Source organism: Puntigrus tetrazona, unplaced genomic scaffold, assembly GCF_018831695.1.
Source record: "Puntigrus tetrazona isolate hp1 unplaced genomic scaffold, ASM1883169v1 S000000746, whole genome shotgun sequence".
In the NCBI taxonomy this organism is placed as follows: Eukaryota; Metazoa; Chordata; class Actinopteri; order Cypriniformes; family Cyprinidae; genus Puntigrus; species Puntigrus tetrazona.
The window spans coordinates 2,420,001-2,432,500 of NW_025048355.1; the positions used below are offsets into that span (position 1 = coordinate 2,420,001).

Sequence of the window (12,500 nt, forward strand, 5' to 3'; positions counted from 1 at the left end):
ACAGAGATTAGCAGCACTGTGAGTAAAATCTGTTGACTTTAGCAATCTGTGCTGCATTATATGCCAATGCTGACACTTCAGAAATAAAGAAAAACTGCTTTTTGTCTTTTTCCCCCCAAAGTCTGCACGGCTGTAAGAAGAGGAATCTTAAAAGACGCCATAAAATCCTTTTAGATTTCGACTTTTCCTTCAGCTTCTTCGTTATTTTTAGGCCCTTTGTGAGGATCTCAAATAACACTGAAACTAGAAATATATCTAAATGTCCTCAAGCACAAAACAACTGCATAAATCCCACCTGCATGACTGAGAAAAATTTGCAAAGTTCACGTCCAGAGTTATCTCATAACAGCTCTACTTGCATCTCGGGTTACTTCGCATTCAGCTGCAATTAAAGAGGAACGTCTGAAGAAGAAATAATGATGAAACTAGAAACACACAAAAATACTCTTCTTAAAGTTTGCATGATATATAACGTCCCTATGGTGAGATGATGGTTCTTGATCCCCTCTCTCCACTGTTCAGACCCACAGAAGTAGAAGCTCTGGTCTGTTGGTCTGTGTGTGTCTTTGAGCAGACGGAGCTCGTACCTTTGGCCACGACCGTGAGGTGCACCTCTTTGCTGGCGATGGTGGAGAACTCGTAGTGCTTGTAGCTCAGCACGCGGTTGAAGATGCAGCGGTAGACGCCCGAGTCGTTGAAGGTGACGTTGAGGATGTCCACAGACGCGTCCTGGAGGTCGAAGGTGTTCCTGCTGCCGTGCCACTCCATGCGGTCCTGGAAGCGCTCGTCGATGATCCGGGCCGCCTCTCCGTCGTAGCTGTAGATCTGAGACGAACACACACACACACACACACACAGACACACACACACACACACACACACACACACACACACAGACACAAACACACACAGACACACACACACACACACACACACACACACACACACACACACACACACACACACACACACAGACACACACACACACACACACACAGACACACACAGACACAGACACACACACACACACACACACACACACACACACACACACACACACACACACACACACACACACACACACAGACACACACAGACACAGACACACACAGACACACACACACACAGACACACACAGACACACACAGACACACACAGACACACACAGACACACACACACACACACACACACACACACAGACACACACACACAGACACACACAGACACACACACACACACACACACACACACACACACACACACACACACACACACACAGACACACACACACACACACACACACACACACACACACACACACACACACACACAGATCTTCAAGCGGATGCCTACTTCTTCACCTACTTCACATATTTATAGTAAATGTTATAATTAAATGCATTCATTTTAACAATGATTCACTGATTTATTTCAATCAAGTGCTTATTTATTTAGATTGTAATTAATTTATTTTGACAATTTACATCAAATTAATTTTTTTTACATGCATTTTAGTAATGTTTCACTTATTTCAATCAAATTATTTTAATATTTATTTACATCAAATTTGTAATTTTATATTTATTTTATTAATGTTTCATTTATTGGCTTTGGCTTTTTCATTTTAGTCAACATTTAAATTTAAAGTCTTTTACTAATGTTTTATTTATTTCCATCTAAGGCTTTTGTTTATTCATAAATCCTTCATGTAATATTTATTTACATTAAAGCGGTGCTTTGATAGTCACATGATTAATTGCCCCCGAATGAAAGCTTTTGTTTACGTAATATATATGTGTGTGTACTATAATATATATAATAAAAATGATATGGTTATAAATATACACATGTAAATATTTTCAAAATATATACTGCATATGTGTGTGTTTATATAAATAGAATAAATACTAATAACACACACGTTATTTAGTTATTTTGGATGCAATTAATAATTTAGACAGCACTACATTAAAATGTATTTATTTGCAATGAATTTATATTAATATTAATATTGAAATGCATTTATTTGAACGATGTCTTATTTATTTTGAACAGATACTTGTTTATTTAGCAATTAATAATTAGTTTATTTGAATGATTATCTTAATGCTTTATTTTCATTTACCAATGTTTGACTCTGTGTTTCTTTTGATCAAATGCTGGTTTGTTTAGTTATTCTTTCTTTCTTTGCTGACCTGTGACGTGATTAGGACGAGAGCATGATAAAGAGTGTTATGAGCAGTGCTCCTGAAGAGACTCACGTGCACGAAGTCGGCTTCCCCTCTCGCTCTGAAGAGCCAGTCGACGGTGGCCGTGGCCTCCACCTCTCCTCTCATCTTACAGGAGATGCAGCCCAGCTTGAAGGGCTCTCCGGCCTCGGCCTCGGTGTCGGAGTCCACCTCGGCACAGGCTCCGCTGCACAGAGACACTGAGGACACAAAACACCAGCGCTAACCTCACGCTAACAACAAGGAAACCACATTTCTACTAGTAACTTTGTTCATTTTCATCAACGCATTTCAATTTATGATTCATTTATACTAAACGACTGTTTATTTATTTTGATCAATTTATTCATTTTAATCAAATGTTTTAATTTACACCAATTGCTATTTATTTACTATTACTTAATGAATAACTGCATTTTAATCAGATGTGTGTGTTGTTTATTTAGTTTTTTACTCACTAGCACAGTATTTTTGTGATGTTTCAGGCGAGTTTTTATTCCATCGGTAAATGTGTTTATCATGTTTTATTTATTTAAATGAATGCATTCATCCTTTTTTATCTTATTTTTATTGTAAAAATATTTAAATGCATTTCTACTTTAGCACATATTATTTTAAATCAAGTCTATTTGTTTCTTTACTTTGCATTGCAATTATAGCACTATATGTAACATTAAGTCATTTTTTTTATTAATCAATTTATTTTTTGCATGCATTGTTGCATTTATTTCAATAAAATTGTATTGATATAAAATATTTTTATTCACTTAAATACATATTTATTGAACAATTTTTCTATTATTTTCAATCAAATTAATCGCGTTCATTAAATATCAATATTCATTACATAACTGTTTTGACGTGAACTACACAGTGTTTCCCAGAGGGCCCCGGACCCCGGGCCCCGGTTCTGACAGTGTCACTCACCGGAGAACGAGAAGAACACACTCAGGAGCAGCAGACGTCTCATATTCGCGTCCATCTTCGTCTTCATCATCATCGCAGCAGCAGATAAACACACACACACACACACACACACTCTCTCTCTCAGTCTGTCCTCTAGTGCTGGATCTTCATGTCCCGCTCAGGAGAGCTTCAGAAGAGTCATGTGACCGACCCAGACGACTAGACCAGCAGCATCTGAGGTCTTCTGCTCCAGAAAGACGTTTAGTGTGCAAAACCAGTCCGGGCTCCTCGGGCAGCCAGGGGCCCCGATCCTCTGCCTTCCTGCGTCCCTGACTCTTTAGGACCGAATCACTGAGCGGAGATCAACAGCAGCTCTGTGCAGGTCGTCCGAGCATCTTTGACATTAATTAACATCTAAATAAAGCGCGCGCCGCAAACACGGTCACGTTCACGCGTTCACGCGCACACCGTCCCTTGCCTCCGCGGCAGACTCCTCAGGCATCGGACTGGCGCGTGCGGTCGGTAAACGGAGGTCTGTCGGTGTTTAACGCCATTCCGCGCGGCTCCCGGTGACGCTCGCACTGATGCATTGCGGTAAAAACCCGGGCCGCGCGCGCAGCGCAACGGAACGCGCGGTGACGTCACGACGCCGCCGGCAGGCGCGGCTCCCTTCAAAAGTTTCTGCTTCGAAAAATACAATTATTTCAATTAAACGAATGATCGTTAACCGTGAGAACTGGCGCGTTTTTCTCTCAAACTGCGTCTAGCCTTCGTACCACATAAAACTATTGCGCGCGTGCTTGAGAAGGATTATAAATTTGTATTTATGCATTTATTTAATCAGAGACGATGCACATTAATACCGCCATAAACATAAAATAAATGTAAAATGTGCCACATTGTGCCAATATGTGTTTGGGAAAAAATATATTTTTCGAATAAGCTATTTAGAGAAATCTAGATAATTGACATAAAACATAAATATTTGTATGTGTGTGTGTATATATATATATATATATATATATATATATATATATATATATATATATATATATATATATATATATATATATATATACATATATATATATATATACACATACACAGAAACAAGTATCGTTTATCGTTAGAGCGAACAAAAATAAGTGGGGGAATCATAACAAACACAACAAAAATACTTAAATGTATCAAATACAAACACTTTGAATTAAATGCGTTTAATAGTGCGGGATGTTTTGAAGTGTTTCAGTCAGGCAGCGGCGCACGAGGACCGCCGCGCGAGCCCGCTCATGCATATTAATGACGCACGCGCGGCCTGATGAATATTCACGAGCACGTCCTTCCGGTGACCGAACACGGATGCTGCTTCGATATCCTCTTCTGTTCTTTTCCGTTTTATTCCGCCCCTTTTGAATTAATTCACGAATACGCTAGAATTAAAACCACGCTCTCCTTCGTCTGTCGGGTAACGTATATTACATGAGGGGGTGGGTCTTCGGGAAGGGGGCGTGTCTCTCCTTCTGTTCCGCAGAGCTCCATCACAGCGAACGCAGGTGAGAATAAAAACACTTTCGCGTTTCGTTTCGCTGACCTGATCCGATCGGTAGAACACAGTGCACACAACGGATCGATAAATATACACCCGGGCTTTAAAACGGGCGCTTTATTGTGTGTGTGCTCGGATCGGATCTTTGCCGCATGTTGATGTAAACACACGATCATACGTGCGTTCATAAGCGCTTATCACAGCCTGCTATGAAACGCTAGTTCGATCCGGTCGAGCGGATCCGATCCGCGGGCCTGAAGCCGAATAAGGGCGGGGGAAACGCGTTTCGTGTGACTGTCTGAGGACGGATTGACCGGAGCGGTTCGCGCGTGATCGTATACCCGTGAACTCGTGTCCGCGCTCGGCTGTGGCTCTCATCTCCTCCGCGGTCGTGGGTGTTTTTCTCCCCGGCAGGATGGAGCAGCTCGTCGGCCGCAGCGCTCCGCCAGGCCCGGTGCTGCAGGTGTGTTTCCCCAGCGCCCGCGCGGCTGTCCTGGAGAATCTGAACCGGCAGCGCGAGGAGGGTCAGCTGTGTGACCTCTCCATCCAGGTGCAGGGTCAGGTGTTCCGCGCGCACCGGTGTGTGCTGGCCGCCTCATCGCCGTATTTCCACGACCAGGTGAGTGTGGGACCGATTTCACGCACTGCATCCACCTAAACCCCGAGGAAATGAGCGAATTTGAATTTTTACGACGGTTTGATTTTGGCGGTTTGATTTTAAACTTGATTGACAGATGCGACGCCGCGTAAAATCTGCTTTAGTTTAAATTAACGACGGCCTTTAACTTCTGTTTAGTTTTCTATACGATATCGATGCTTCTAAACGTATTGTGAAATGTATTAAAATGGTTAAAATGACTAAGAATAAAATAAGGCTGTGACGACGCGTTTAACGGTCATCAAAAATTTAAATCTTCGTTTTAAAATATTTTTACTCATTTATTTTTTAAACGTGTGTACATTTATATATTGTAACGTTGGAAATGTATAGAAGTAGTGTCGTTGAAATACAGTCAGCGTATGATTTTTAAATAATATTACAGAATAGAACATGATCAATATGAGCTTTTAACATTCTATTTGAATAAATGTAATTGCACAAACCATAGGTTACAATTTCATTTAGTTCACTGTGAAATAACGTTGTTTTTTTTCTGTGCTCTGATAAGCGTCGTCCAGGGCCGAGAGAATCAATGCTTTCTCCTGAAACGTCTGGGAAACACGACTCTGTTTGAACGAAGTGGTTGATAATGCCTTGAACATTTGCTTGTGTTCAGATGAACATGAAAATAGTTCTTTCTTTCGCACACAATTATTCGCCAACTTAGGTCCAATTCAAAGCATATTTTACACGTAATAATTTCGTCAAAAAGCAAAATCACCTTGATCATTTTGAGTGTCAGTATCGATACAGCGATACTTCATGATCGATACACATCCCTGGCCCAAAACTATTACTTATTACAAATTACGTTGAAAAATCAATGAAAAACATGTTTAAGTTTCATGAGGAAGTTCATGATTGGATGGCTGTTTCTAAGCAACCCTTTATACCATAGATATATAAAGATATTTTGTTCGTTTTGACCGCTGCAAGCACGTAGAGGAGTCCACCATCGACGTCAAGCGCTAACCATGGGCTGTGCAGGATTGTGGTATCTTCGAATATTCAATGGTTACGATGAGCAGAACTAAGCTTTTACGCTCCACAGCCAAAAATGTAAAGCAACCATCAACATCAGAGAGCAACGCGGCATTCGGCCATTTATTGAAGTCCTTTATGAAGAAGAAGCGTGGTTTGCTGCGACCTGAGATGTTGTTACTAACAGCATGTCTCTGTACAAACAGAAAAAAAACTTTAAAATCTGTTTCATTTTAAAACATCCGCACAGATTAAATGAGAGCAATGGTAGAATTGCGCACTGAATTACATCGGTATACATCTAAAACGTAACCTTTGCCAACCTAATCCATCAACTGACAAACTGAGTTCCCAAAGCAGATGGCCGCACTAGAAACACTTGAAGTAATAAGTACTAGTAACAGAAATGTACTAAACATCTTATTTTTGGTCATTTCAGACAAGTTGCCATTTTCCTTAAGTCTTTTACAATGATTTTGAATACACTAATATTTTCAGGAATTCAACTATGTAAGCCTTGTCTTTATGACAATCTTCTAAAACAAGACAAGAACATTTTGACAAAGCGTTTTGTTAACTTTCTTTTCAGTCCAAAATTATTGCGTGAAATGTTTGCACATTAAAAAAATGTATATAACCTCTGCCTTTGAAACTTTTAAAAAGCATTAAAAAAAATTCAGGTCAGGTTTGTCTTTCTGCATCTATAACAAGCTTTTTGATGGAGAAGGATGATGAATACAAAAAAATGGAAAAATGTCAAGATCAAGGTGTTTACTCTGTTGCACTTTATGTATTTGTGTTTGTAGTTTTTAAGTGAGTTTTTTACAGTCTTACTCCTCCCTATATTCTGGAGGTTTGTTCATATTTCATTCAGTGATTTTTGGGCCAATTCCAGATTTCTGTTCTGGAAATGTCTGCAAATGAATGCGTTAACTAGTAGATAATGTCTTGTTTGCATATTTTAACACAACAATTCAGAAAAGCTGAACTACAAAACAGTTTAAGTACAGCGATGAATGTTTATTTGTAGTGTCTTGCCTGTTTTGTGAATCTGGCCCCTGGTTATTTAGCAACAGAAAAGCACAGGACTGAAGCCGGTCTGAACACTGCGGTTCTGTTGCCAGGTTCTGCTGAAGAACGTCACCACGGTGTCTCTTCCTTCTGTCATGGACCCTCTGGCCTTCGAGAGCGTGTTGAACTCCGCCTACACGGGTCAGCTCAGCATCGTGCGCGACGACATCATCAACTACGTCACGGTGGCCAGCTTCCTGCAGATGTGGCACATCGTGGACAAGTGCACTGACATCCTGAAGAGGTCGCGACCTTTGGTCCAGCTCAGCCCCGGTGGGGCGACGTCCTCCAGTCACCAGTCGCCCAGCAGCTCCGACTGCTGCTTCGCCGACCCGGAGGAAGGGGAGCGGGGAGCGGGTGAACAAACTCTAGAAAAACGGCCGCAAAGCGCACTACCGCCTCTGGCCACATGGAGGCGTCCGACTCAGAGCAGGTGGAGCAGAAGCAGCCTGACGTTCCCCGTCCGAACGGAGCCCGAATGCGGCCCGAATACGGGAGATGACGGTTTCCATGCATTCCCCGTCGCGCCTTTGCCGTCCATCGAAACTTCGGACTTCGCGAGGCACCGAATCCGCGCTCGCCTCCGAGGTGCGAAGGAAGACGAGGAGCAGAGGAGGATGGAAGCTGATGAAGGAGTCGGAGAGCCGCTGGATGAGGACAAAGTGAGGGTGAAGTGTGAGGAGCACCAGGCCGGTGAGTGGAGCTTCTTCATCACTGCAGTTTAGCGCCCGTCCACCAGGGGGAAACGTGGAGAGCCGGCGTGTTTTTGACTTGTTGTCTGCTCTTGTCTTCTCTCAGGAGCCGTCGAGTCGGACGGACGTCTCAGAGAGAGCGAGAGCGGCGAGACGGAGCAGGAGACGGACGGACTGTGGAACCAGTGGACTTTGTCGGACGCCAAGCTGCTGGACGAAGACGAGGAGAACGAAACGGACGTCGCGTTCGAGACCTACGACGAGATCGAGAAGGCCACGGGGCAGATTTCCCAGCGTCCCTTGCCACCGCCGTCATCCGACCAGCTGGCTCCGGGAACGTCCGAGCTTTCCTGGGTCTCGCAGTCGTCCTCGTCCTCCCCGTGCTCTCCTCTCTCTGCGACGCCCAAAGTCCACTTCTGTCACTGCGGCAAAGCGTACACGCTGAAGAGCATGCGCGACCGCCACGTGAAAATGCAACACCTGAACCTGCGTCCGTTCTCCTGCCCCGTCTGCTCCAAGAGCTTCAAGATGAAGCACCACCTGACCAAACACGTCAAGACGCACGGAGGCCTACGCCCGTACGAATGCACGCTCTGCGGCAAGAAGATCGTCTGGAGAGACAGTTTCCTCAAGCATCAGGCTCGCTGCCAGGGGACGACAACGCCCGGCTGTCAAAATGAAGATGCAGACGCACCTGGACAAGTGAAGGTGGAACAGGATGATTATTCGTTACAGGACGAGGAAGTACACTCTTAAAAGTAAAAGTTCAGAAAGAGGTTTTTGCGTTGAACGCCAAAGGAAAACCATTCCTTTCAGTCAACAGTTCTTAAAACAACTATAAATTGCTATTTAAAGTTTCTGTGGATGGTTCTTTGTGGAAACGCCAGTGCTAATGAACCTTTATTTTCAGTTCACACACTCTTAAAGGTTCCGAAGGAGAGAACCTTTCAGTGATCGGTTCTTTAATGTGGATGTTAAAGGTTCTTTCCACTATGAAGAATGGTTAAAGTTTCTTAACGTAAATAATAGTACCAATAAACCTTTATGTTACAGGAATATGTCGTGAACAAAGAAAACAATGGAGATTAATATTCTTTTATCTGCTAATTAATTACTGGAAGAGGAAATACACTCTTTAAAATAAAAAGCTCCAAAAAACGATAATCTTTTTAAAAAATGTTCTTAGTGTGGACATTCTATTAATTTCTACAATCTTTTTCCACTGTGATGTGAACCTCTTATCCAATGGAAAGGTTCCCATGGGTGTTAAAAGTTCTTCTGGGGACTATCAATGTCAAAATCTTTCATTCTAAGAGTGTATCACACCTTTTTCCAAGATAAAGAACCTGAAGTGGTTCTTAGTGGAACACTTGGGCCCAATAAAGAATCATAAAGGTTCCCTAAAGAACCTTTCAGTGATCAGTCCTTAAAGAACCTGCAAAACTGTTCACAGCTTGTCTGATTTCTCCAAATGAAAATGAACTAGACACTCGCGACTAGAACATTTGAATTGACCTAAAGAACTATTCTAACTAACTTTCCATTTTAAAGAAGCTGGTTCTATGGATGGTGACAGTTCTTAGAGACAGTTCTAAGAGTGTAGACAGACATTAATCTGTGAACAAAACAAAAAGGAAGCGGTGGAGATCAGTGTTTATCTACTCATTCATTACAGGAAGAGGAAGAACGCCCGAAAAAGGTTTTTTGCACTGAATTCGTTATAAGAGTATTTTTGGTTCATTTTAATAATCTGCAAAGAACCTCTAATCATGGAAAGGCTCTATGGATGTTAAAGGATGCCAACAAAAACCTGTTTTTAAGAGTGAAATTACAGAAGGAACCCGTAGTGTTTCAATGGATGTTAAAGGTTCTTTATGGAACATTTGTTCCCCAAAAAAGAGTGTAACCGAAGCTCCCTGTTAGTTATCTACTAATGATCCACATATGTAGCAGATCTATATATATATATATACACTAGAAGCACTGTTTTAAAAACACAACTCGAGTGGTTTGGTGTGTGTTTAGCGTGTTTATTTCCACACGGATGGGCAGAGGCTGGTTAACCCTCCTTAACTCACCCGTTTAAGTCTGTTGTGTTTAGTTTGATGTTCTCAGACTGAATCGTGTGTTAGATACTGAACACCTCTAGACTGTACATAATAATAATAATAATGATGATAACAATGCAGTGTGATTTTTATATCGTCAATAAAGGCATTTTATTAAAATCTGTTGCAGTGTGAAAACCTCAGGGGATGATTATTTTTATGAATAATTTGGTAACACTTTACAATAAGTACTAAAATTAACAACGGCTTTTACTGATGATCATTTTTACCATTCATTTAGTTAAATAATGTTCATTTAAACGTCATTAAACGATGTAGAAGTATTTTCTTTGTTCATGTTATTGTAAAGCGTTACCTTTAATCTATTTGAACAATTCTCTGAAATACCCAATAAACAATCTGGACCTAATAACAAACCAAATCAACAAATATTAGTTCATTTAAATTAAATTAAAGCAACACAACGTGACATTTAGAGCTTCATGTTCACAAAATTACATTCACAATTAACATCGATCAATATTTCGGTGTGCTTCAACTTAACGGTGGACTTCAACAGCTCTGCGGAGTGACAAACGAAGTTATAAAAGTACAAATATTCCACGTAGTCTCACAAAAATAATCAGAGAGTTTGCAAAATACTGTAAAATAGACTACATGTCCACTACCCAGAGACGGCTGTGCAATAATCATATATACATGAATATTTATTAGTATGCATAGTGTCCAATCATGAGTATACACTAACATCAGCAACACGTGTTCCGGGCGTGTTCTAGCCCAGAATCCTTTGATCGTTAATCTACTAAAACAGAGGTATTTCTGTCCGAGCGGCGATTCGGCAGCGACACGTCAGAAATCATCTGCTACAGAGCTACATGGAGGCACTCGGGAGACAGCTTCCTTCAGGACCCAGAGGCGGAGCAGTCCTACACAACTTTACTAAATCCTTCACGTTTGGTGCTTGGAGTACTTTTGAAAGCTTTCTCTCTTCACCGCTGACTCTCACTGGAGAACTACAGCGGTGTACTTCTCCTCCTAAGAGCCCGTCCTCCTTAATATCTGATTTAAAGATTAGTATAGGTATTAAAGCACTATAACTTGAATGAATGAGAAAAGCTGAAATAGCTTAATTGTGCATTTCTTGTACAAATGTGTTTGTTTAGTAGTTTTATTATTGTAATAATAATTTAAATTTAGTGTTTACTTTTAAAGTTGATGTTAATTCATTTGTAAATGTTTTTTTAGGATTGGAGCGATTATAACGTGGCACAAATAAAAAGAAAAAGAGATATTAGAAGGGATTCTGCAGATTTGATGAAGAACAATTTAAGAGAAGCTGATCACAGAAGGTCAGTGTGTTCTCTGAGTGAACATTAGAGAGAAACTAAACACTTCCTGACGCTTCGGATCACGCTGCAATAAAACCACGCTTTTCCTCAGGATTTCTGTCTTGTTTTCTGAGAAACGGATCAAGATTAAGTGGAGTGTATTATTAAAACAAACTATTAATACGAATAAACCCTCTTTCTAGGAGAGGACGATATTTGACTGAAATACAACCAACAAAGATCACCTTTAAAGCTTTGAAGCAATGCATATTACTAGTCAAAAATGAAGTTTTGATATTTATGCTACAAAATATCCTCATGGATGTTTACTTGATATGATTTTTGTCACAAAAGAGAACCCATTAAGGACGTTTAGATCCGAGCTGGAAAACAAGACAGAAATCCCGAGGAAAAACCCAGGAACTTTCTGCTCGGATTTAAAAGCCGCAGAAACCTGGCGCCGGACTTTGGCTGATTTCTGAGGAATCCCATGATGCCGAGGGTCCACCAGCAGATGTTTGCTTCACGTCTCGGATGCAGAGCGTAAAAAAGGCTTGTGCTGTCCAGAACAGAACTAATTCCAGTTGAAGTCGTGTTGATGCGCGTCACAGATCAACAGCGGATTAAAAACCGTCCTCTCCGGGACACGCTCTCTCAGACCGAGTTCATCCCGGACGACTTCAAACCAAACTAAAATAAACTTCCACAGAAAAACATGCTGCTAAAAATCTACAGGAAACCAGTCGAGATATTAAGAAGAAAACTAACAACAGAAAAGTCGAAAGAGGCTCGTTCACGACGAGAACCAGAACTACAACAATCTTCAGAACAGGAGAAGGTTTTCTCTAGAGCGGTTTTGCTTTAACACTGTTTTAGTTTCTGTTCTGTATGAAGTGCTACAGAAAGAAACGAGACTCGACTTGAACGGGATCTTATGATAACTGTGTGTGGAGTGCTTATTAAAACGACTGGTCAGAGTTCTGGTTCCTGTTGTGAACCGGCCTTAAAAACAGA

The 12,500-nt window shown here is 41.3% G+C and overlaps 3 protein-coding genes across 6 annotated transcripts in view; 1 reads left to right on the forward strand and 2 right to left on the reverse strand.

Moving 5' to 3' along the window:
• scn1bb (sodium channel, voltage-gated, type I, beta b) overlaps nt 1-3,921 on the reverse strand; it is a 6,005-nt gene extending 2,084 nt beyond the window's left edge. The window contains exons 1-3 of the mRNA XM_043232913.1: nt 3,157-3,921; nt 2,263-2,429; nt 588-825 (exon numbers count right to left, since the gene is read on the reverse strand). Coding sequence (XP_043088848.1) covers nt 588-825; nt 2,263-2,429; nt 3,157-3,229 — 478 coding nt within the window. The 5' untranslated portion in view covers nt 3,230-3,921. The remainder of the gene's footprint in view (nt 1-587; nt 826-2,262; nt 2,430-3,156) is intronic.
• Nucleotides 3,922-4,281: 360 nt separating this feature from the next.
• zbtb22a (zinc finger and BTB domain containing 22a) lies at nt 4,282-10,318 on the forward strand. Its single transcript, XM_043233003.1, has 4 exons — nt 4,282-4,688; nt 5,096-5,300; nt 7,448-8,087; nt 8,193-10,318. Exons 1-4 carry the CDS (start codon nt 4,615-4,617, stop codon nt 8,840-8,842), a joined length of 1,569 nt encoding a protein of 522 aa, XP_043088938.1. The 5' UTR covers nt 4,282-4,614; the 3' UTR covers nt 8,843-10,318.
• tmem65 (transmembrane protein 65) overlaps nt 8,658-12,500 on the reverse strand; it is a 9,858-nt gene continuing 6,015 nt past the window's right edge. For 2 of the 4 annotated variants that reach the window (XM_043233005.1, XM_043233004.1), the window contains exon 8: nt 10,835-12,500. This exon is cut by the window's right edge and continues 319 nt beyond it. The gene's annotated coding sequence lies outside the window, so the exon portion shown is untranslated. Of the gene's footprint in view, nt 8,781-10,834 lie in introns of those variants that run through there. The other 2 variants (XR_006248938.1, XR_006248937.1) reach the window with 2 other exon arrangements.